This window comes from Petromyzon marinus, chromosome 3 (genome assembly GCF_048934315.1).
Source record: "Petromyzon marinus isolate PM22_M1 ecotype Great Lakes invasive population chromosome 3, UKy_Petmar_22M1.pri1.0, whole genome shotgun sequence".
NCBI classification, from domain to species: Eukaryota; Metazoa; Chordata; class Hyperoartia; order Petromyzontiformes; family Petromyzontidae; genus Petromyzon; species Petromyzon marinus.
The window spans coordinates 5993700-6020020 of record NC_133669.1 but is presented as its reverse complement, the minus strand read 5'-3'; the positions used below and the strand labels follow the sequence as shown (position 1 = coordinate 6020020).

Here is a 26321-nt window from a genome sequence, read left to right as displayed (position 1 = left end):
CAAACGGACACGTATTCATATTTATTAACATTCACTGAGAACAACTTGTGTTGATTGACGAGGGGGTGGGGGGTGCGTTCAAGTGGGACAAATTAGCTCAAATTTTTTTTTTTTTTAACTTCACAAAGCGCTTGAAGGTGGCTGGATACCTATCCCACCCCTCCCGGGCACACCACGTCCACTGCGGTGAAACGGCGAACATCTGTTGGCATTTCAGCCACGGCGAAACACGTCTCGGCATTCGGAGCGTCATCCGTTCGGTTTGGCAGCCAAGTGGTGGACAGGCGTTGCGTAAAGCCGAGAGTTTTGCCATTGGAGCCCGAGGTGTACGGTGGGAGCTTAGTGCCCACCCGTAACGCCCACCATCGGAGATTCGTGGATAAAATTCGTGAAGGTATTTCAACGTATTCTGGGGGGGGGGGGGGGATTCCTTTTGACTAAATTCACATGAAACACGTTTTTTTTTTAGATTTCGTTTTTGCTTTTAATAATTCGTGCACGAGAGCGCGAAGGGAGCTCACAATGACATCTGCGCGATGTACCACTGTTTACAGTGCGCAAGCTAATGCTGTATAGGAACTCATGCACTGTGGTGGGAGGGGAGGCATTGTGCGTAATGAAACAAAATACATTTGTATACAATTATGAATGACATCACAGAATGTAATTGTTTATTTATGCAATTGCCTACAACGTGCGATTACTGTGTATGGGTTTTTAAACAATATCATTTTAAAAATGTGATGCCAGAAGGCCTATTCGTTCTAAGTGAGCACCCTTTCCAAGAACATCTCTTAAATCCAGCAGTATCTGCCTAGAAATCAAAACTTGCCAGGCTCTGTTTACTCACACACATGGTGCACGTAAATGTGGCTCGAAGGCCAATACGTCGAGGGACTGAAACATGTTACACTTACTTAAGACACAGAAGTCAATGTACTCAATGCTGTATTGTGTTTGTCAGAGAGGGCCTATTAAAGTGATATTACGATACTCGACTGTCCCGCAGGATTCAAGGAACGGACATTTCATCATTTCAATTTTATTCTACTCCGAGAGAAAAATTGAGAATTAAATTAGTGGTCAAATCTAATTGCATAAAATAACTTACGCAGATCATATACAAGCATTATGTGAGAAAGTGATTTGCTGGGCAGTTGAGATACTACTTTTTATTTTTAAATGTCTTTTTTACTGTGTCTGGACCTCGTGCAGAGGGTGGAAATCTACGGCCGAGGTGCGGTGACATCTACGGCTATGGCGTTGGTGACATCTTGATCTTGAACCAGTTTGGCAAAGTTTGGGTTTTCTCTCATACCCGTTGATATCGTGACAAGCATAAACAGTCCAGGAATGTATAATAATATAATTGATTTACCCAGGAAAGCTTTACCGAGTCTCGGGTGTAATTTGGGAGGCTCCTGCAAATGTAATGTTTGGCCAATGCTTTTTTAAAAGAGTATTTTCTATAAACGGAGCACTCGGAGAAAAACCTGTTCTTTAAGAGTGGACGGCACTGGAAGGTTCGCCCAGGCAGGTAACCAACTATTCTATGTTCTACCGTCGTCTGCTGGCCACCTAGTGGCCCATCGTGTAAGACAGTATCACAAATTTGCATAGTCCACGAGACCCTTCCCTCCAAGCACTGACGGGGTGTGCACCACCTGACCCTGCATTGGCCAGCATCCCAAACAGGCTCCCCTTTCAACGTCTTCAGGACTGAGTGACTCAGCAAGGCATTAGTAGGTAGTTGGGGCGTGTTACCGATTTACAAAATAAAATCGAAAAATATGGAAACTACCCCTAGTTATGAAATGTTGGACGATCCAAAACAAATGTATTGGGTTGGTGTAAAGGTATGTCACTTTAAATTACATCACATTATGTCACGTCTGTTATTTTCCTGCCAAAAATTACGTCAATTGCCAGATGTCATCATTTGTGTTAAATTCCTCGTAGGTTTACACGGAAATAAGCATTTACATCGTTGAAGAGAATATAAATAACAAAAAAATGAAGCATACAATACATCTCCTGTCACATATCTGTCTCTCTACATAATATAAAAGTGATTTTTACACAACCCATCAGCCCCATGGCCTTCATTGAGTCAGTGCGAAAAAAAACATCTGCACCATTTTTATTTAATGTGATTTTGCGTCGAACTACGAGAACCATATCCTAAAGAGGTCTTTGCCTTTCATACGTGGCAGTTCGCTGGGCTTTATTCAAGCAAAGCCGACTATATTGATGACACTGTGTGTAGAAAACTGGTTCAGAGTTTGTCTGCTCGCACGGGATCAATTTCTGCTGAAATGATGCACTCCCAGAGGCCGTGCAGCCAATGGATTGTGTAAAATATATCGATATTTTTTTAAACGCGGAGAGATAGACATGTAAAGGAGACATACTGTCAGCATGCCTATGATGCAAAGGATGCATCGGTCTCCCGTTGGCCTCACCAAGTATTGTGCTGAAGGCTGGGTCACCGATACAGGCGTTTCAGTGGCATCCAAAAAAGGTCAGTGACTAAAAAGTAAAAACCCGATTTCAATGCGCGGGATGGGACTGCGACTGTGGATATCAAATGTCAATCTGCGAACAAGGATGGAAATTATTGGACTATTTCTACCATTAGACGTGACAACCCCCGTCATCTTGACTTTAAAAAAATGGAATTCGAATGCCAAAGCCTATTCATAAATTGGAGAACAAATATCCTGCCGAACACGAAGCACGCATTGCTTCACGTCAGGGAATAGTTCCTGAATGTGACGTAACTACTTACCGTGGGTTTCACTGAATAGGCTTCTCACACATAAAACTGGACGCCTTTCTGTCGTGCTCTGTAAAGAGTGGTTCACCTCATTTCAATCGCGCGAGATATATATTTTGTCCCACAGAGAGGCGCTTTCCTAAATTACGTGAATAACTACTCATATAATAATCTTTTTATAGGGTGACTAGTAACCGTGCTGAGACCATGAAATTGATATGTTTGAAAGGTCGGTTTAATTATTCCCAGCCAGGAGCAGAACCCAAACACAGCAGTGCTGGCTCTCCGACAAGGGCAATATGAGCGCACTGATCGCTCTAGATTTTGCTCTATTAAAAATAGATATTGTTCCTGCTTGAAATTGATTCCAGAATGTGCCAGTACTGTATTGTAATTGCCCTGGCTCTGCTGTGGATGGGGACTCCATCGGTGGGATAGCCAGGGGTCCTTTTATTCCTGGGGTCCTTTTATTCCTGGGGTCCTTTTATTCCTCCGTATGAATGATGAGAGGAGCCACATACTCTGAGTGGCGCAGTCCAAAGGAATATCCTGGCGCCTGGAGATGTGTCAACGTCACCTGAAAAACAACTCCACGTTAGAGTGAGACTGGGACAAATGATGTCGTCACTAATGTTATATGCACACGCCGAAACAAAGCCCTTGTGCTAGCTCTCGTGCTAATTTTTTGCTCAAACTATACCTCTAGTCTCTCTCCAGAATCATTGTCATCACCATAACTGTACCCTACCTCAACCCCAACCTAACTTTATTACTAATTATGGATGCTACATGCTCACCCAGTTGACCGCTGTTCTGTATATGTGTGTCACCAATGTTATGCTCAATCATGTAAATGTATTATCTGGTGATCGTGCATTGACAGTGGTGCACAAGCACGGGCAGTAAGAAAAAAACACTAAGCACATTCGTCAATAGCACAGTCACCTACGCCGTGATATAAAGTGGCGTCCCGGACTCGTATCCACTCTTATTCTTGGTTCAATAAAATAATAAAAATATAAAACAATAAAATTCTCACGACGTTTCGACTGCAACACAAGCAATCATCATCAGGTGTGAAAACCACAGCAAGAAAATTTGTAAAAAGTGGCGGTTTTTTCTGAACGTTAGCACCACGGAGAGCGACTTTGGCAGTTGTTCAGATGGACGAGTCCATCTATGTTCGGAAAAGAGGAGGGGGGAGAGGAAGAGAATGGAATGCGGTCTGAAAGTAGCCACTCTACTTGTCTGGCCTCCCGATTCGCAGTAAAAGGAACATTGTCCGAAATTCCACCCGTCATAAATCTTTTCTTTTGAAGGCCACGCTGTTATTGATGAATATGTCGAGATTCTCAATCAAGGAAGGACTTTTGGCTAAATCGTCAACAAAAATCCGGAACAATTCAGTCAAACGCGTTCTGTTTGCACTCGAGAACAACTTAGTTTGAGACTTGTATCCAAGTATAATTGTGTTCTAGAATAATGTCCACGATAAAAAAATAAACGTGAAAAATTATCTCTACTTTTTATTATTAATATCATCATCATCATCATATGTTTACGATAATAAGAACTTGGCAATCAGAATGGGAAGAAAGTTGAACAAACAAAACCTGTCTATACCTGACACCAAGCCAATACCAAGTGGAAAGAAATCATCCACAAGATCCCCATAATGTGTCCAAGTTGCTCATGATTTTGTCAGACCGTCCACAAATCTACTGGTGTTGGCCTTGAGCGGGAGACCGAACTTGGGTGGCCAGGCTCGTAGCGCAGTGCGCTCATCGCTGCACTCTCGCTCTCAACATTTATATAAAGACAAAGAACGCCCGCACAGGCTTACATACCATTGGGGCAAGTGCTGTTAGCGAGCACTTATGAAGGCCGGAACAGCACACGAGGGGGTGGGTGGCCAGCAACCACGCCCGGCCGCCTTTGTCTCCCTAGTGGCGATGTCTACACACTGCACCAGGTACTCATTTGAGGCTGAGTCGACCTAGGAGAGGCCCAGGACCGGTTTAGAAAATCGTCACTGGTGTTGGCCGTGAGCGGGACTCGAACTCGGGTCGCCAGGTTCGTAGCGCAGGTCGCTAACCGCTACACTACCTCTCCCCACAAAAAATATATATACACACACGCATGTACATGCAAATACACTAACCTTCTCTGGGCTGTAGGCACCCGGGCCAGGCTTGCGAGTGGTATCACCCGGCAAGCTGTTGCGGGCCGTCAGGCTGTACTGCGGCGGCTTGTTCCGGTAAGTGTTGGACTCCACCATGTGGTATGTGCCTGGTCCAGGGGTCTAGTAGTCAAGAGTGGAGATTTAATAGCGACAACAATGATAATGAGTTTAGAGGTGAGTCTTCTTCCTATGACTGATGTTGATGCAGTGCTGTAAATTTTCAACTGCGGTGGTTGAGCCAGCTAATTTCGTCAGGCATTAAAGTGTGTCAAATGCTCCATGGTCTGTTCTGTGTGATCACACAGGTGCACACAGGAGAGTTTTCAATTTTCCATTTGTGCATCAAGTATCCGCAGCTGCCATGGTTTGTGCGGATGCTGTTTAGAGTTGTGGCTCACAGCCTTCGCAGAAGATCTTTCATAACTTCTGATCTTCTGCGTCGTGTCTTTCGTGAGATGTTTGTGAATTATTGTGAGAGGTAAGTGATGGGCTGTCGGGATTAGGGGAGGTTATTGCTCTACCGAAATATTACAGCTTCCGTTTATCCAGAGATTAAAATGGGCAGATACAATATAACATCCCTTTTGTGCCCCAGCTCCACTTCCCACTCTCCCTTTTATTCTTGAAGGGGAATATCACACTGAGAATAATATTTAAACCCCCGAGGGAACTAAGTCAAGACAAGAAGTGAGATGGTGTTGGTGGAGATTGTGGCTGTAAAATTATTTCAAGTAATTGAACATTCTGGCAATTATAATTTGGTAAGATTTACAGATACAGCTTTTCTAATCATTACATTTTTCATTCTGTTCTTACCCAATGGCAGTTATTTTTCACATTTAAAGAATAAAACATTCCAATTACTTTAACAACAACAAATTATGGACATTGTGTGACTACAGATTAGTTAATTTCATTTAAGCGGATGAAAAGTAAAAAAAAAATCAGGATTGCACTAGGCGATGTTGCGTTGATTCCCTCACGGATGCGTTTTTAGTTATTATCACGCTGAGTGTCTCATGTGTACAGAATTTTGAGATTCTTGATGAAAGGCGATTTTTTTTTAATACATACACATATGTAGTGTTTGTATTGAAGTCCGGTACAACGCGCCGGGGATTTCTGGGGAGTGCGACTGATGAAAGGCTCTTTTTAAATAGCACTACCACCACCATCATCATCATCGTTATTATTGTCACCTTTTGCAAATCCTCGTGGAAGCTGCCGATCTTGCCGCGGCTCGACAGCGAGTAGGTTGGCGCGGAAGACTTATTGATCACGTGGGGACCGAGCATGGCCGGCAGCATGTATTTGGCAGGCCCTGTGGGATGCAAGGAGATATTTTCGCTGGCGAGCGGGAGAGTTTGGCTTGCGGTAGAGGGGTAGTGAATGTATAACATCGCACGGTTATTGATTAAACGAAAATAATTATAATTTTTCTTCTTCTGCATTGGCAGACGTGCACAAGCACACAGGACAAAAACTTTATGCATTTGTCAATAACCCTGCTCGAAAATAAAAACTATATAAATATGGTGATGTTTGGGCAATGAGCCTTCTCTGTTTAATACGTAGGCTTTCACGACCCAAAACAACTGTATTATGGACCCTTTTCTCTGTAACGAAGGGCCATATGGCTATGAAGAAGGGCCATTGACAAAAAATGTAACCGAATATATATTTTCTTTTGGGGCAGTGATATCGATAAATATGTTGAGTCTTTAAACTTGCTCTTGCCCAGCAGGTGTACGGGCGATTCATCCATGCATTTGTTATCATCACCATCATCGCAGCTTTAATGCCTATGTCACCCTACCATCCAAGTCCCTGGCTGACATATAATGGTAGAATGGTTTGCATCATTGTCATGCCCTAATGATGTACAAAGCACTCTTCATGGTAATTGCATGTAATGTATACTTGAAATTTAAAGTGAAAAGGTCATGCGTGAAACTTATTATTTATTAAATTTTTAATGTTATTACCCATTATGCTACATAGCAACGCCAGATGGCTTTGTGTACATTTGATTTAATACTCGCACTGCCCGTGGATTTTCGCGGGATACACGCTCTCAGTGGAGGAGGGGTGGAGTATGAAAAGTTAATGAACCAAAAAAAAACACAATTTCATGCTGCTCAAAAGGATGTGTCTCACCGGGAGTCTGGTCACGATGGAAGCTGTCGGTCCGAGCAGTAAGTGAGTAGGAGGGTGCTGAACGGAAAGCCGCGGTGCCCGCTCTCTCCGGGGAATAACTGCCTGTTGTGGCATCGTGGGAGAAAGTTAAAATCATGTATGCATCGTTCAGAATGAGACACTCAATTATCGCTTTGCAAGTACTCTCTTTTCCACTTTCCAAACCAAGCCGTAAATGGAGCCATGCTGAGCCAGCCTGGCATGGTGCGGCTATGTAGGGCGGCAGGTTTTTCCACTGCAGGTCCCAAACTGTGGCACAGACGTCATACGTAATGAACGAGTAGAGTCGAAACTGGCTCAGACCTTGCTTGGCCCTGAGCAGGATTCAGAAGCCTTGTGAGGTCAGTGTATCACGATTTGGTTCTGATCTTGCTTGGCAAATAGCCAATGGAAAACTACCCCTACCGTGACAGCACCACACTGGCATGGTTCGGATGTGCCTGTAGAAAAGGGGTATGGTAGACCACTTTCCCTGACTTCTTTGTTAGTGATATTATTTCTCGTGTAGCCTATTTTAAGAAGCTGCATGACTTGGCCAAGAATAAGGTGTGAACCCCAAATTGGTACACAAGGGAAATCTATTGGAAATAATGTATTGACAGTATTCGTTATAACATGCACACTACAATTATATAAAAAAAAATGTTCTCAAGTGGTGACATTTGTAAGATTAAAATAGGTTAAGTTTTTTGTTGTTATATGGTACACAATGTGATGCACGTACTGTGCTACAATGGTGCTGATATGAATATCAGCCCTCACCAGTGCTGATATTCATGACCACACCACCACAAATTATCACGGTTGGCTATGTACGGTGTGAAAGAAGTTCAACATACATACATACACTTGACTCTAAACTAGGACAGCAATATAAGTTGACGAATACATTTTCCCTCATAGTGCGTTTTTCTATATTCACACATACTAGCTAAGCATATTTCTGTTTACAGTATATCCGTGGATGTATAATAATAAAAAAACATATCATCCACTTGTTCATCCATTGCACAATTAAGGCCTTCTTTCACACACTGTGTCAAATGCAAAGAGTGCACGACATGGCAGAGTTTTGTGCGTTCGTAGGGACGTAGTGTATGTACCGTACACTGTGTGCAGACGTCTACAGCTATAGAGGGTCTAAGAATAGAAAATCCTCATGGTGTGAAACTTCATCCAGTAATGATTTTTATCTATCTTTTAGCCCACTCAGGGGCTGAAATCCAATACCGCGATGTGATTCAGGGTAAGCAGTCAAATGAGCAAGGACGAATGAATGCAGGGGTCATAAGTTTGATACCTTGATTACGCGTGCGCTTTGCACCCAAGGGTCAGCTTCTATTTTTTTCATAATCTATTTACAAGTAACGAGCAACACACAGTGATGTAGATTTTCATGCTTGTGCTGCTGTATGGCTCGCTCCGGTGTGTTTTCAGGTTGTACCGCGTGCCGTCGTTTGGCACGCTGTTCGACGTTTCTCTCCCCCATGCTGGGCACCTCTTCGGGAACTGAAATGAATCGGTTTCCTGAAGAAGCTCCCAGCACGTGCAGCGTGCTGGGAGCTTCTTCAAGGGAGGCCTCGTGGTCAGCAAGTCCACTGAAAGCAAACTGTACGCTTGCTGACCACCGGTATATCGAGCCAGCCACTTCCAAATGCAAAATAAATACTTATTCCGCTGTCTGTGTACGCAAGCACAGGCATGTGTTTTAAGTGCTACACAAGAGGGCGGGTGTGTACACATGGGGACGTGTCAATGCGGTACCGGGCATTTGAGCATGACTGGGGCTTCCCTAGCTGGATTCAGCCCAGAATGATCAGCACCCAGTGCGCTGGCAAGTTGCGATTTACCAGCATAAGCACTTGGGGAAGCAACGGTAGCGTGGACCTGCGTGATAGATGGTCACCATCGCCATTTGTTGTAGGCTCTAGCAGCCTAAGGATAAGGGGGCATATTTCTTATAGCACTTATGCTCAATACACGTCAATACTGCCACCTCCTGTTGAATTCGAGGAAAACCACGCTTGCGTATAGCATGTGGGAAATACAGTATCAATAAGGCAATACAGTAAAACAAATAATCGCTGGGATACCTGTTTATTTAAATATCAAGTACTCTACGAATTAGTTTGATTACTCGATTAATCGGATACTGTAACCCGAAAATAGTTAGGGGATAAAAGTCGCACTTCTGTTTCCTATGCGTGCAGCTGATGAGAGGGGCTGAGTGACATCATTGGCCATGTCACACTAGGCGTGGCCTGCAGGGGGTTTCCTGCCTTCGGGAGGCAGCATGTGGGGGGCAGACCCCATATTTACAAGTGGCCCGTGTAATGGCCCACGAAACAGCTATAAATTAACGGACCGGCTCGAAGAAAAAAATCACGGTGTGGTGGTTGTGCGTGAGTGGTCGGTACTCCACTGCCAGCATTGATAGAAACAACTGTCTAACTGGATGGCAATGCTATAATTACCCATGGTCCCACAGCCCTGTTGTGATCACTACCAATTTCTAGGGGGTCTTTCTGCTTTTCATCAGTGTACTACTCTCGGGATTCTATACCTCCAAGCTAGAGCCTCAAACTGCCACTTTAAGAAACACGACGTAATATTTCCCATCTTCCATTTGACAAATGGGGTTGGATTTAGAGAGCCCTCAAACAGTAACACAATCTACTACAAAGACCAACCCCCAATCCATTGTAACAAATACAATGAAGAATGATGACCCTAAATGGAACTCCTCTTATCCGCACTGATATTTGTGGGGCGAAATTGGCAAAAACTACGTGCGCTGATCTGCGCATTGTCCTCTTATCTGTGTGAAGGAGCGCAGATAAATGCAAATAATAGAATAAAAGTGCCTGACTTTTGGGTGCCGATAAACATCACTGCTAGCCGAGAATCGTCACCGTCACCGTTGGCCGCTGGGCTTTGGAATGTGACAGTAGCCGAAGCATTATGCCCCAAAACTGTCAAATATCATCAAAGCCACCATCATCCGTGTTCTGTCCACAGTTGGATGAAAGCCTCCCCATGTTTTTTTTTCCACTCCCCACGACACCACAGTCCATCTCCACGGTTGTTGTCCTCTCGGGCGCTCTCCCTCCCCTGGCTGCCGCTCCATCACCACTAGGACACGTTGCTCGAAGGGTTCCCGGACGCATACACCCTTCTAGCGATGTATCCTACCCAAGACCTCTACTTTTGTGTGTATGTATGTTAAACTTCCTTTGCACCGTACATAGCCAACCGTGCTAATTCGAGGTGCGATTAGCAGTCACTGCAACGTCAGTCCCTATGATGTCCGTGGAAGATGCAAAAAGATAATACAGTACTCTCAAAGTCCTTAATGTAGTCGAGCCTGACTTTGTGCAAGTGTATGCATAGAGAGATGAGTGAGTGCAAGTGAGAGCATGACCCTGTGTGTGCACTATGCAGCTCGAGGTCAGGGAGGAGGGTAGAAACGCCCGTGTGTCACGTGGGCTCGTGACTCGATTCGCGTCTATCGGCGAATCTTTGGCAGATCTCTGCTCCGTCCTGCGGGAGCACAGGATCTGCCGAAACAGAGCAACTGTGACAGATTTACCAGAGATCCACACAAGTTGCCCCATGTTAAGATGTGTCCAGATCATGGAACCCATGTTACGCAGATTATACTTTGCTCTCATTGTAATAGTCACACCTGACCCCGCATCATAAATGGTACACGTGACTACTTGCCATGCGCTCATAGGCCACTCATGTCATAAAGGTTACAGCTGATCACATGTGTAACGTGGCATACGCATCTGACGCCATCATATGTACATACAACAACAACTGCCATTCGCCACTAAGTGGCGGTGACGTCACCACGGCGCTTGTGCCAGGCTATGTACATATACATATGTGCACACAATTATTCGCAACACTCGTGCACCTGGCCCCGGCGTCTTGAACAGGCCTGGCTCGCGAGGCCTCCCGTACAGGGAGTAGTGCGGCGTTCCGGCGCGGCCGGTGCGCGTCAGAGCAGACGGGACCAGGTAGCACGGCCCCGGGGAGGTGTCCTCCTTGAAGTGAGCGTGGCGGGCGCCGAAGCTGTACGCCGGGTTCTTGAACTTGGTCGGGTCGTGCAGGCTGTGGCCTGCAAGCGGGGGACACAACAGTGGAGGAAGAGTAGGCAGTGTCGCGAGTCACGTGACGAATGCCTATCGAGAATGAACGGCGAATTCATTTTAGTCGGCAATGTGCAGGTGAGGTTGGCGGATCGTGCAGAGAGGAGATGCAGCCGTTGTGTGTGCGAGAGGTTCCACATGCGAATCAATGATGCGGTGGAGCATTTAAAAATACAGGCGCTGAACCCTCCGACATGTCCGAAGTTTCATTCCTTGTTCTGGGAGCTTCTCCGTGTGCTGAGAGCTTCTTCGGAAACTGAAGAAGCTCCCAGTGCGTGCCATGTTACATCGGACATCATACCGATGTCAGACGTTACATTACAACCGTGTTGCTGCTATTAAACCTAGGATGCAGCCCTCAAATTCTTAACAGTGTTCCAGCGGTCGACTGGAAGACTCGTACGGTACATGCAATAATATATATCTGCTCACATAAGATTACTTTGTGACCTCTTTATGTAACAAGATGTTAAACATCTTGTATGAGGTCATGCAACACATATACCAAGGACATCATGCCATGTTTTTTGGACCCAGGGCTGTATCATCGGGTCCAAAATAATACAAATGAATGACCTCATCCAATTAAGCAGTCATAAAATTGTTTTGGCAACAGCTCATTAATTAAATTGCAAAGTATAAAATAGCATGGAATCATGTAATTGATTAAGTTTCAGGAATGTCAATTGAAAGGCATTTAAAGTGACCTTGCAGAGAGAGAAAAAATCTATTTAATGCAAATGATCTCATGACAGACTAGGAAATTGTACAATTAAGTTCATTGAAAGCGAGTTAAAAATAAAATTAAATTAAAAATTACAAAGCCTATCGGCATGCCGGGTGACTCACAAGAATAAGTCGAAACTAAACCAGCGCTGAGATCCGGATTTTGTATGCAGGTTGCAAACACTGGTCATCATACCGTCTTTTTAAAGTGAGCAACTTTAATGGTCTCAGCGAGGCATCAAATAAATGTAAATTATTGTTAAACGAATGTTGTTTTTCCACAAAATTTCACTTGATTCAAAAAAACGTTGCACACTCTGAGGAGCAAAATTGAATCATGGACAACCACCCATGATTAAACTGAATTTGCAAATAATTTTAGGTTGATGGTCTCATGCCATTCACTAGTGATTCAACGCGCAAAAAAAATAATTGAATTTGGTTTTCACTTCATTTAGCAATTTTCAACTGAAGATTAAAATGAAATTCAGTTTGATTGCCATATGGTACGGTGTACACAAGTGTAGATATGAGGAGTGTAGGTCATAGGCAATTGAAGAGACCTTGGAGGTAGTTCTATAACGTTCTCTTCTGGGGTGGCCCATTCCCAAACACGGGATGGTGAACAATGGTAATTTTAACTGGGAATGCCGGACTCATGACATGATAAAGGCACATTTGGAATACAATGGAGAAAAAGTAAAAAAATACTCGTCATCTGCAGGTCATTTCATGACTGAAAAATCAATTCAAAGTCGACTCAAAACGATCCCATCAAGTGCTTCTAGTCGATCTGGTCAATGCGCATTGATGTCCTGTGAATAATAAGCCACTTCTCACGTGGCGATGACTCTCAAAACCAATTATCATTGGATTGTCATTGTACATCTTTTACAGCATTATTTTTCAACACACCAATGGCTTTTTCTTCAGCATCAGGAAGCACTAGGATGTCACACATGGTTCCTCGCCCGTCTAGAGTTTGAATGATATTCCATGTTAGTGTGGGAGCTTTTGGGCACTCTGGTTTCCACTGCAATGCAAAAACAGACTTTTATTCTGTTTATGTCATTTGGCCAAATGAAAGGCCATCAATATTCACGGTATTCTTTTTTTAGATTAGGCATTTTGGCTATGATATTGGAACACTTGAAAATGCTATCATAAGGTCTATAGCATTCATTTCAAGCAGATGAAAATAATCAAGGGATCAGGGGTGGTTTTGCATAAAACAATATACGTTAATCATTTCTCTTAACTCTTATTTAAATCAGTGTCAATTAAGGGAGATTTATACTTCAGGTGTTTAATGCGGATGGCCACAGAACATTCAGATTGCCAAGGTTTATCTTTAGTACTAAGCATCCTTTTCTTTTTGATCTAGGTCAGTCGTGGAACTATGCACAAGCAAACGAAGCAAAAGTTTAGGGCCCAAAACAAGTAATGGGGCTTCGGATTAATGAAACAATAAAATATATCAGATCAAACTAAGATCCTTATAAAAAAAAGTGTAAGTTCATTCGCATAACACAACTCAAAAACGCAAATTATTTTAATTGTAATTCAACGATTCACTTATTTCACGCAACTGTGATATAGTGTAGTGAAATTATACAGCTTGTTCATCATATATGTGTAGTCACGGGATGCACCCAAAATATAATTTCAAGATTAGGGCCTCCACATGGGCTGGCACTGCATCGGTGTTCGGGTTCCATTTGAACCAAGACCATCACACACGCTACAAGGTGTCTACTTCGTTCTAGATCGCCCTTAGAAAAAAACAGGCCTTCCCATCGGTCGATGGTTCCAAGACCTTCACAAACAAACATCCAAGGTATCTCTATGGACCAAAGTCTTCGGGGAACCTCACCTGTGACTCCAGGGAGCGCATATTTGGGACCAGGCCCGCTGTAAAGGGCGGCGATGGGGCCACGGCGTCGGTGGGGCCTCCAAGAGCCGACATACGGGTCAGCGGTGACGCTCATCTTCACGGTTCCCTTGGGCAAGGAGGGTTCAGGGGTTAGGCAAGGAAGGCTGCAGAGAGACTGAAGACCGATGGCTTGATGGAATTTTTCCCACAAGAGGTGTGAACCATTTGTTTAATGTACAGGCCCTTGTCACTGCCCTGCTCAATGAAGGACTCCCCCACGCCATGTCGGTTATGGGGGTTGTTTGACCATACTTCACAACGCTGGTCAGTGCGGGCTGGTGAAGTGGGCAGAGGGACCCAAAATAAATGCCCGATATTCGGATCGTTCATCCAAGCTTCACCTTAAAATCCAGTCAAAAAATTTTGTTTTTTATAATCACCAATTAAATTCTGAATGCTACAGGAGCCACCTGCGCACAGCCTCGTGTGCGTGAGAATGAGTGCACGCGAGTGTGACATTGTGTGGTAAGTTTGTTAAACGACGAGGGAGACTTGAGTGTACAGATGATTTGCATGTGCGACTGAGCTATTGCGTGAATGTGAAGTGTACGTGCGCGTGCGTGACATGTTGTCTGTGCGTGAGACTTTGATGTGTGTGTGTGAGCGTAAATGTGTCCACGTGTGTGTCGTTGCGTTGTACGTCGGCACAGACTTCGCGCCGTTTGAGAACGTGTCAGTGCGCTTGTCGCTGACAGCACTTTCTCCAAACCTGTAAGACTAACCCGGAGATTCTTGCGTCCGAGATTGGGTAAGATGAGTGTGGCTCTATAGAGACTGTGTGTGTGTGTGCGTGCCTGTTTGTTAATGTGTGTACGGCCCCCCTGGCACTATCCCTATCAGGCCACCCCACGCAAAGCGTTGCCACAGACAACTGTTACCACAGCCCAGTGCAGGAGGGCGTCGGGAGGGATATAATGCGAGGGTGCGGGATAGAGGGGGCGGTGGGGGTTCGGTGGGCATGAAGGCGTGAACGGGCACTTGTTACTTTTCATTCGAGAGCCATTTAAGTCGGCGCTTCTCAAACACAGGCGCTCGGCCCTCCCGCCGGGGTCCATTTATCAAGTTTGCTCACACGCCCGGGCGGCCCACGGTTGACACGGCCCCGCGTGGCTATAGCAGCGTTGTCTCCTGCTCCCTTTTAAACGCTCTCTAAATAAGGCTGAAAGCGTTCTACCATTAGCTCTCCTCCCTGCCTCCTGTCTGTGTGCAACACGGGGGGGAGGGGGGAGGGGTGTCACGACACCTCGCGTAAAGGACATCCGATACGTAGCACATGTCATTTAAATGTCATTTGTTAAGTGCCGTTGCTATCGGGGGACTTCCCCGGTGAAGAAGCAGCCAAATATGGGTTGCCCAAATCCTACAGACAACCAGTGATACAATAACAGGTAGCTGCTACCCATCCGTTTCCGTCCGTAGGGGCAACACGCTAGCAAACATCTGAGGACAAACACGTGTTGGTAGGCGTTACGTTCGGCACTCGTGCGTGTGCGTGATTTTTCTTCCTTGTGCCACAGTGTCCTGTCCCGAGTCTGCATCAAACTCTGCTTTGGGAATGATTCAGTCAACCCATTAGCGGCGTGGATGCCGTCGGTCACATTGGGCTGGGCTATTGATTGCTTGCCGGTTGAGTGCCATTCCAAGTGGCTTCAATTGCGCAAATTACTTTATTTTTGGTAAGCACCACCACGTGTCACACGTGAACATTTTACGACCCATACATTCTCCCTAATGTCCCCAAAAAGAAGAGATTATAGGAGGCAGCGGCATTTCCAGACGCTGCTCTTGTCAACGTGAAACATACTAATGCGACGACAACGTACAACAACGACCACCATCATCATCATAAACCAATGACAATCGAGAAGCCGAAAATAAAACATTGGAACTCGCTGGCTGTGGCAAACAAAAGGCTCATCGAGGTACCTGGCGCGGTGTGTAAACATCAGCCCTGGGGGAGACAGGGCGCCGTGTCATGCCGGCCTTGTGGGTGGCTCATTGACAGTCTGATAAACTATAGGAATAGGTTTTACCCTTTTAACTGGCACAAAAACTGACACCTTTATTCAAGGCATCATGTTTGCAATAAGCACAACACAAGCAGTCAAAATGCAAACAAAAAAGACAACTCTGATAATAATATGCACTGTCCTTGAATTTGATTGGTCCACACCCGAGACGGCTTTCCTTAGAGCCTAGTCTCCATTGGTGTTGGACCAGAAGACGCCAAAAGGCGTACAACTCAAAAACAGCGCACTATCAGAGTATTGAGGGCTCATAATGTAAAGTCTGATAAACTCTTAAAGGGATATACCAGTGATATGTCTGTGCCACCCTCCCAACACACACCCTAACAAAGACTCCATCAACCAGCGCACTAACCACTTAGAACACCGTTGCTATCCCATGATCTCGGAAGCTCAGCGAGTTGGATGAACCTGGAAGCAACGGGCTTCTCTCGCCCACGACGACTGTGCACCTCGCTGCACCGCGCTCGAACGCAACGTGGGAGACGCGAGTCCATCGTCGATTAATGGAAGATCAAAGCATCGCCGAACTGCGACCTCGCTGAAGTGAAAACCGTCGTCGGATCCACACGCCACCACCCACTGAGGTGCCACCCACTGAGTTGCCACCCGCTGAGGTGCCACCCAGTGAGGTGCCACCCACTGAGGTGCCAACCACAGATGCGCCACCCACTGAGGTGCCACCCACTGAGTTGCCACCCATGGATGCGCCACCCACTGAGGTACCACCCACTGAGTTGCCACCCACTGAGGTGCCACCCACTGAGGCGCCATCCACTGAGGTACCACCCACTGAGTTGCCACCCACTGAGGTGCCACCCACTGAGTTGCCACCCACTGAGGTGCCACCCACTGAGGTGCCACCCACTGAGTTGCCACCCACTGAGGCGCCATCCAGGTGGGCGCAGCAGCGTCCAATGCTGTCTCCTGGGATCGGAGGCAACTTTTGCTTCTCGATCACAAATGTTTGGTTCTCAATCACAAATTGTTGCTTCTCAATAGCAACTGTTTTTAATCACAAATTGTTGCTTCTCAATCACAATTGTTTGCTTCTCAATAGCAACTATTGCTTCTTAATCAGAACTGTTGCTTCTCAATCACAACCGTTGCTTCTCAATCTTTGGTTCTTTCGGTAAAAGTCACGTAGGAATAAAATAAAATAAATCACGACGTTTCGGGCGCAACACAAGCGTCCGGCATCAGGTGAGAAAGAAGATTCCACTGCTGGATGAAGACCTCTCCAATATCAGAACCTTTTAAAAGTAAAATGGCATACATTTTCTAAATACCTGCGACTGGATTTGCATTGATACTGTATTGATTTTAGAATGTTAAATGTACGCTTCAATGACATTTCAACAACAAAAAAACTCACAAACTGAGTTTGCATGCAATGAATGATGCATCAATTCAAATAATATATGCGCATCGAATCGACATTTATATGTATTCCCATGTTTGTTCGGTTTTTAATTTGTTCCAGCGAACCTGCAGCCACTAGAGGCGCCACATCCACCACAATGTGGAGTTTCTAATAAATAAATAAAAATCGCAAAGCCGCGAATCGAGAGGCTGAGGCTCGGTCGCCGAGCGGCCAAACACAAGAAATTCTACTATTTAAAAAAAAGTACAATTATCCACACTTTAGCGGCATTTACGAATGTCTCGAGTTGTTTTAAACATACTTGCACGTTGAGTAAACTTGATCTTTTTTTTTCCCAATCAGCCGTCGTTTTCTCTTCAACGGCCACCAACCGGCCACTTATTTTAGGCAAATTGATTTTACGTTAACCGTCAGACACATGACGGTTGCCGCAACTTTCAAATCAGTAAACGTTATTTAAGTGACGCAACTATACAAAAAAAACAACATTTACATTAACTATCTACAATTGGATATACAGTCATCAATCATGCGTAGCTAGTTTTGATTTAAAACGTATACACTCCGTCCTAAATGACACTTGACATACCTGACATGTAAGTTAAATATGAATGTGGAGCGGTGGAAATGAACCTGGCCACCTGAGTTCGAACCCAGGCTAGCATCTGTGACGAGTGATCTCAGAACTGGGGACCTTCAGCCATTTGGTGGATTGAGAATTATGGAATTATATAATTTTGTATACATTTGTTTAACCCATCATCGATTTTCCGAACACATTTCAATAAAAAACCGGTTAGATATAAACCCAATACAGAGCAAAGTAGACATGACAAATCCCTCTCACTTCATGTATAACCCGTGTTTGTGTATCACAGATCTCTATCCCTCGATCTGCCTTTGTAGTCCAGGTTCTTTCTCTCCCTTTGAGTTAGTTGCCTTTGCAACGCAGAGTGGCATTTCCACTCCAGGTCTACTTCGAAAAAAAAAATTCACCTTTCTAATCTTACCTGTTCCGAGATAACTCTCTTACATCTGGGCACCGTATTCACACATCTTCCAAGACGGCTGCCGATTAAATAACCCCCCTTCGAGGGGCTCTCTTGATTTACCTTCCGCCAGCAATGGCTTGGACGAACAAGTGATTGCAAGGCTGCACCTTTAGTTAGTTTTCCACTCCACACGAGTGTACTACGGTGTATATATGATCATGGGATGCCTGCCGGTCGCCTACCGGGTGTTCCTGTTTGCAAGCTTTTATCGCCGTATAATTAAGCAACTGCCGTGCTGAGAAATGAAGCCTCGCTGAGAGAGAAAAAAATTATTATATACAGGCCCGTTGAGTAATTTTAGTGCGGTTATTACAAACTTTCTAGCGATTTACCCAACGGACGTCTAACGGACGTTTGGTATTTATTTTTTTAAACGATACACTTACAATGCTCGTGTGTGCTGATACGTGTGAACACGTAACGTTTGGCACTCGCGAGAACCATTACGCTCATAAATGCTAAAATTATGGCACAGCTAATACCGATTAAGTGATGGAGCGGTGGCGCAGCGGTTAGCGCGCTGCGCTCTGAACCCGGCTAAACCTGAGTTCGATTCCCAGCCACGGCTAACATTAGTGGCGAGTGTTATCTTAACGCGGTTCCGAGCACACCCATCATAACCTTCACCAACCCGCTCTGACCGGTGGGGTGAAGGTATGGTTAAGCATCCCACTCCTGGATGGATCCAGGAGTAGGATGAATCCTACATCCAAGGGGTGGGATTGCCAAAGAGTTGGCAATTGTTTTAATTACACTTAATTACACTGTTTAACGACAGTTGTATCGGTTATCTTTCGTTGTGATATCGAGCAAAAATATTAAATGTTCCATGAGAGATGTGGCCGCAAAAAATACAAACTTACGTCGTCTTCATTAACGTGACTTGTTGCGAGATTCGTGGACATTCTAACGCTCACCATGGCACGAGAGATGTCGCGTGATGAACAGATGACGTGTTTAGATTTGCATCATCATGAGTCGATTTGGTTTTCAACTGCGGTGAACATAGCGGGATCTAGTGGCTGTGGGAGTCATGTGAAAACTCTACGTAAAACGAACACCACATGTATCCGTAGGCTTATATATACTTATGTGTTTATATTACTGGTTCTTTCGGTAAAGTCACGTAAATAGAAAATAATAATCAAATTATATAAAAAAAAGCATAAAACCAACGATGTTTTGATCGCACCGCCTGATGAAGACCGCTGGTGTTGCTATCGAAACGTCGTTGGTTTTTTGCTTTTATTTGTATTTTATCTTTATTTTTTAATTATTTTATTTTCTATCTACGTGACTTTACCGAAAGAACCAAGAATATGAGTTCCTGCAGTCACGAAAGTTTGAAGTCAAAACTTCTATGCTTCTCCGGATACAGTATTCGGGGTTTTCCTCCCACACGAAGGATGGAATTGGACAAACGTCCCATTGTAGCAGGACCCTTTCTGATCAAGAGTCCTGACACTCATTGTGACTTTCATGGGTAAGATAATTGACATATAAACGTCAACAGTCGTAGTAGTGGTCCTCAACCACTGCCCCACAATCGAGTTTGTTGTAATATTCTGATATCTGTAAAAAAAAGAGCTTTATAGCTAATCGGATTCCTCCAGTGTAAATAAATATTCTAATTCTCCGAGTACGATTCCTCGCCAAGTCACACGTCAATCACAACTGGCAACTGGTATCTGAAACTAGCCTCACCAATAATACTCCCTTTTCGGGCCAAATTCAATATTAATTACCGTAATGTTAATTATTTACCCAGGAAAGCCTCACTGATTCTCAAGATTATTTTCAGAAGGGCCATGCCACCACGTGGAGTGTTTGTTTGGCTTCGTGCGAAGGAAATCGGAAAAACCGAGGCATCCCCACCAAGCTCCATCACAGATTTATTCAATATTCTTACCATATCCAGGTCACCCCGCAGCCTGCAGCTGCAACACTGAGTTATACCCTCCAATAGTGCCCCCCCCCCCCCCCATCAAAGTGCACTACCAGCCAGGTCCATCCTTGCTGAGCTTCCGAGATCATGCGATGGTAAACGCCAAATGCGGGAAGAGGTTGTTCTAAGTGGTTAGTGTGCTGGGGATGAAGTCTCTGTAGATCCCTTTAAGAGTTTAACAGACTCGTAATGAGACACCTTATAAGGCCGGCACGACACCACGCCCGGCCGCCTTTGTCTCCCCCAGGCCTGATGTTTACACACCGCACCAGGCACTCATTGAAGGTTTGCGGGAGGAGGCCCAGGAAGGGTTCTGATATTCGCTACTGTTACTGGGCCGTGAGCGGGAATCCAACTTCGTGTCGCCGGGTTCGTAGATGAGCGAGCGCTAACCACTGCGCCACCGCTCCCATGGTAGAGTGGTTGGGTAAGTGTGGTGTGTGTGGTGTAGTGGAGTGTGTGTAGTGTGTGTGGGGTGTAGTGTGTGTGGGGTGTAGTGGAGTGTGTGTAGTGTGTGTGGGGTGTAGTGGAGTGTGTGTAGTGTGTGTGGGGTGTAGTGTAGTGTGTGTGGGGTATAGTGTAGTGTGTGTGGGGTGTAGTGTGTGTGGGTGTAGTGGAGTGTGTGTAGTGTGTGTGGGGTGTAGTGTGTGGGGTGTAGTGTGTGTGGGGTGTAGTGTGTGTGGGGTGTAGTGTGTGTGGGGTGTAGTGGAGTGTGTGTAGTGTGTGTGGGGTGTAGTGGAGTGTGTGTGGGGTGTAGTGTGTGTGGGGTGTAGTGGAGTGTGTGTAGTGGAGTGTGTGTAGTGTGTGTGGGGTGTAGTGTGTGTGGGGTGGAGTGTGTGTAGTGTGTGTTGTGGGGAGCGGTAGTGTAGCGGTTAGCGCTACGCTGCGCTATGAACCTGGCGACCCGGGTTCGATTCCCGCTCACGGCCAACACCAGTGACGATTATCTGAACCGGTCCCGGGCCTCCCCTAGGTGGACTCAGCCTCAAATGAGTACCTGGTGAGGTGTGTAAACATTGCCACTGGGGAGACAAAGGCGGTCGGTCGTGGTGCTGGCCACCCACCCCCTCGTGTACCGTTCCGGCCTTCATAGGTGCTCGCTAACAGCACTTGCCCCTACAGTCTGTTAAAGCTATATGGGGGGTCTTTGTAGTGGAGTGTGTGGGGTGTAGTGGAGTGTGTGGGGTGTAGTGGAGTGTGTGTAGTGGAGTGTGTGTAGTGTGTGTGGGGTGTAGTGTGTGTGGGGTGTAGGTTGTGTGCACAGCCTCACAAGACACAACCCCATCAACACAACCCCCGTCGTCACCGTGGCTACAGGAGACAAGTGGCAGACTCTTGATAGTTTATATAATATTATTGTATACTGTACAAAGATGCACGTGTTGCCTTCAACCACAGACTGTTGTGGAAGGCAACACGTGCGGGCCCGGCAACTGTGGCCGGCAAGCCGCGCCCGGCCGCCTTTGTCTCCCCCAGTGGCGATGCTTAGGACGCAGAGAGATTCGATAGAATCGTCGCCACCGCTGTTCGAGATGGCCCTGAGCGGGAATCCAACTCAGGTGGCACGGGGAATCGGGCCACACACACATACACACCAACACAACCCCTTACACACAACAACACACGCGTCGATGTACGTGACAATCTCCGTACGCACAGACAACAACAACAACACTTAAGAACTACAGTACCGTGATGGTACTGTAGTTACGCATCGTTGTAACTTACGGCGGCACGATTGTACTTCACACCAAGCAGGGAGTTGGTGGAAGGGTGACGGCGAAGGATGTGGGGGGGGGGGTCCCCCAATAGCCCTGGCCGGGAGTCGAACACACGAAGCTTGGCGGTCAAGTTCACGACAGAGAGACACACGAAACCACCCAAAGTTTTGGTGGTTTCGTTCACGAATTCACGCGGTACATCCGAACGCCAAGCAACAGCCGGTGGTGATGGTGGTTCTTGTTGTGAACGCGCTAATCTTTGTTTGTTCCGCGACCACCTCCTCCCACTTTATAAGTTGACACAGTTGCCCTGCCGACGGTTAACTTACGCAAACGTGCTAACTTCAGTCGCCTGCTTTAACATGCCCTGTCAACAAACCATTTTAATGTTTCTCTGTGTGCCTATGTTGTGTGCCTCTCTCTCTGTGTGTGTCTCTGTGTGTCTATGTTGTGTGTCTCTGTGTTGTCTCTCTGTGTGTCTATGTTGTGTGTCTCTCTCTGGGTGTCTCTGTCTTGTCTCTGTGTGTCTGTCTGTGTGTCTATGTTGTGTGTCTCTCTCTGTGTGTGTCTCTGTGTTGTCTCTCTCTGCTTGTGTGTCTGTGTGTCTATGTTGTGTGTCTCTCTCTCTGTGTGTCTCTGTGTTGTCTCTATCTACTTGTGTCTGTGTGTCTATGTTGTGTGTCTCTGTGTTGTCTCTCTGTGTGTCTATGTTGTGTGTCTCTCTCTGTGTGTGTCTCTGTGTTGTCTCTCTCTGCTTGTGTGTCAGTCTGTGTGTCTATGTTGTGTGTCTCTCTCTGGGTATCTCTGTGTTGTCTCTGTGTGTCTGTCTGTGTGTCTATGTTGTGTGTCTCTCTCTGTGTGTGTCTCTGTGTTGTCTCTCTCTGCTTGTGTGTCTGTGTGTCTATGTTGTGTGTCTCTCTCTGTGTGTCTCTGTGTTGTCTCTATCTACTTGTGTCTGTGTGTCTATGTTGTGTGTCTCTGTGTGTGTCTCTGTGTTGTCTCTCTCTGCTTGTGTGTCTGTGTGTCTATGTTGTGTGTCTCTCTGTGTGTATGTCTCTGTGTTGTCTCTCTGTGTGTCTCTGTGTGTGTATGTTGTGTGTCTCTCTCTGTGTGTCTCTGTTGTCTCTCTCTGCTTGTGTGTCTGTGTGTCTATGTTGTGTGTCTCTCTCTGTGTGTGTCTCTGTGTTGTCTCTCTCTGCTTGTGTGTCTGTGTGTCTATGTTGTGTGTCTCTGTGTGTGTCTCTGTATTGTCTCTCTTTGCTTGTGTGTCTGTGTGTCTATGTTGTGTGTCTCTCTCTGTGTGTGTCTCTGTGTTGTCTCTGTGTGTCTGTGTGTGTGTCTATGTTGTGTGTCTCTCTCTGCTTGCGTGTTTGTCTGTGTGTCTATGCTGTGTGTCTCTCTCTGTGTGTCTCTGTGTGTCTGTCTGTGTGTCTCCGTGTCTGTGTTTTGTCTCTCTCTCAAATTTAGCAATCTTTGGAAGAACTTAAATCAACCAGGTGGGGTGTTGACTGTTATGTTAGCCGACTCTCTGTGTTGTATTCCATTATATTTCCAAGTTTACTAGGTTTGTTTTCTCATTCATTCGTACCTGACGATGATTGCTTGTGTTACAATCGAAACGTCGTATGCTATTATTTAATTTATTTTTCTTTCTACGTGACTTTAACGAAAGCTCCAAATCAAGTTGAAACAATTTTAACAAAACCAAAAAAACAGACACCCGCACCGCATTTTAAGGTTATATTCGTGGTTGTATATATTGTTTGTTTGCTAACGAGAGAGAGATTAGACGTTTCGATAAATCGATGGTGGAGCCCCGAGCTTGATGTTGTCACGTCGCAATTAGCCAAGGCGAGTTGTCAACTCTCAAAGAGTTTTCTTGACTCAAGAGTTTACAGAAGATTCGGATTAAATTTACTGCAGCTCGCGTTCAACAAGCATCGTAAACGTTTGTAACGTGCATCGGGTAGCCGTGTAAAAAAATGTTTCTTTAAATGGAACTGAGAAAACAGATCAATGTAGGACAAATATATTGCCTGTATACCTCTATGTTCGCGACATCGACACTTGAGTTATGTAATACAGTACTATATATATAATTTCGTGTCAAACTGGGACCCATATCTTATAGAGAGAGGACCCTTGCTTCTAGCTACAACATCTGGCGGTTCATCATCATTGATTTAAGCAAGCTTGCGTCTGCTGATGAGACCTTGAAGATCTAAACCGGTCCAGAGCTTCCCATGAATCAATGCTCCTCAAATTTGAATAATATTCGCTGCCAAAGGGCTGTGGGCCCGATGGCTTTCTTAACAAATACTTTCATTTTTTGTATGTGGGGGAGATATCAACGTTTGCTTATCTCTGTTATTCCTTGTGCTCTCCACAACGATGCTTATGGCTATTTTAAGCCAGGTATTTAATATATAAGTTCATTTTTTAAAACATGTATCGGTTTTTTGTTGTTGTTAAATCAGACACAACATTAGTCCCTGTACAATATCGTTAACGCGTTTCCACCGCATTGTATGTAAGACGCGCCGGAAAATAAGAAGCAACCCCAATATCGTGCCCTGTGTTGATTAAGCTTTTAATATCTGGTAACACACACACAGATACAGCCACCGGATTATAAGACACAGTCCCAAAGATTACTTTAAATCTTAGGGGGGGGGAGTGTGACTTGTAATATGGAAAATGTGGTATGATGTACGTACTTATAGGAAGAAAAACATAGTTGCTGTTAATAAATAACGTGCCATCGATTTACTTATTTATTCCGAGAGACTCTTTCTAGACTATTCTGTTAATCGTAGATTGTTTAATCGGATGCTTTGTCACTATTTGCTCAAAAGCATGAAAGCATAGGAAACAGAACTTGTAACACAAATTATGCCAATGACAGACCCAGTTTGCTAGCCGCCTAATTTTGCCTTTATTATCATCATAGCAACAATAACGACAACAAGCACACTCGCACACGTTTCACAAACACTTCTAAATTCGCTCGGGAATACGTACGCAGTATACAAAAACAAAGGCCCCCCCTTAAACAAAGCTGTTGGGGTGACTGCTGTTTAGCAAACACACAAAGACGCTCAATTCTTACACTGATTTATTCTTTACTTAAGCACTTTTTTAAATTACAAATAATTATTTTAATAAATCAAACCGCTGAAACGGTAGGGGTCGTGTGTTCGGTTAAAATGCGTGCGTTTCAATATAATTCCGTATCGCTGTAATGCTTTTCACAATAAAAACCGACGTTTCGATGGACGACCCTTCAATCACGGTAACATCACGGTGCTCTTGGTCTGTTGTGCGCACGCACGCACGCACTCACCTTTCTTTAGTGGCAGTGACGACCGAGAAGACCCTGAGACTGCAGTTAGCGTTTCCAATTAATGACTTCCACAACTGTCAGCTCACGAATGATGATGGGGGGTGGGGGGGTGAATTCGTAGAAGCTATGGGCAAGCATGGGGCGGAGTGATGGCTGCAAATGTAGAGGGGGGTGGGTAACTATATCCTTGCTGGGAGGGACGGAGGCGTGGTTGAGGATGGAGAGTTGTGGTGGTTGTGGTGGTGGTGATGGGAGAGCAGTGATGTCACCGGAGGCTTGTCGTGTGTTGTGTCAACGCGTCGCTCCGCGAGGCAATTGTGACACCCACTGAGTCAGCGGTATGACAGAGTGTGCGCCAGCCAAGGCCACGCGTCTATACGAACACAAGCGGTGAATTGTCACCGCAACGTTCATGGGAAACATTGCCGAGGCTCAGAAAGCCGAGACGAAGGCACCCAACCCGCTAGGGTTCGTGTGATTCGTTGTCAATGTCCGAGGCTCCGAGAGCCAGACAAAGGCACCATGATGATTCATATGATCAATGTTAATATCCGAGGCTCTGCTTAGCCCCGAGTCAGATTCATATGTGTTGTGAGGCCAGAATATCGTGGTTCGATTGTCCCTCGGATTGGCGAACAATTTGTAAAAGTGTCTGGGTCTGTAATTCTTCAAATCAGTTTTGTATATATATTTTTTAAATTATACTTAACACATCATTCCACAATTGAGTTTTCAATTCTGTTTATATTTGTAAAATAAATCTGCTAATTTTGGTTCAACATCTGGTCCTGCTTCTTTGAAAATGTCCAAAGTTATTCCATCTGGTCCGGCAGCTTTCCCTTTTTTGCATATTGCGAAGATGCAGTTTTCACTTCTTCA

At 45.2% G+C, this 26321-nt stretch overlaps 1 protein-coding gene across 11 annotated transcripts; it reads right to left on the bottom strand.

Annotated features, from left to right (window-relative positions):
- Positions 1-25589, bottom strand: LOC116952500 (ciliary microtubule associated protein 1A-like). 11 transcript variants are annotated; one of them, XM_032971936.2, is made up of 8 exons: positions 25443-25589; positions 22107-22192; positions 13911-14025; positions 11077-11280; positions 7116-7217; positions 6158-6279; positions 4938-5078; positions 1-3353 (listed from the first exon to the last, which is right to left on the bottom strand). In XM_032971936.2, the coding sequence occupies exons 3-8, from the start codon at positions 14023-14025 to the stop codon at positions 3261-3263; spliced, it is 777 nt and encodes a 258-aa protein (XP_032827827.1). In that variant the 5' UTR covers positions 22107-22192; positions 25443-25589; the 3' UTR covers positions 1-3260. The 11 variants fall into 11 exon arrangements, with proteins under 11 accessions (XP_032827827.1, XP_032827791.1, XP_032827801.1 ...); XM_032971900.2 differs by having other exon boundaries at positions 13911-14037; positions 25443-25585; XM_032971910.2 differs by lacking the exon at positions 22107-22192 and having other exon boundaries at positions 25443-25587.
- Positions 25590-26321: the final 732 nt, after the last annotated feature.

Coding starts and splice junctions, on each gene's coding strand:
- LOC116952500 (XM_076073118.1), bottom strand. CDS start 19,353: ATGGTGAGCGTTAGAATGTCCACGAATCTCGCAACAAGTCACGTTAAT. Junction 7,218..11,076: donor GTTCAAGACGCCGGGGCCAG/GTGCACGAGTGT, acceptor ATGCCACAACAG/GCAGTTATTCCCCGGAGAGA. Junction 3,354..4,937: donor GTGCCTACAGCCCAGAGAAG/GTTAGTGTATTT, acceptor GTTGTTTTTCAG/GTGACGTTGACACATCTCCA.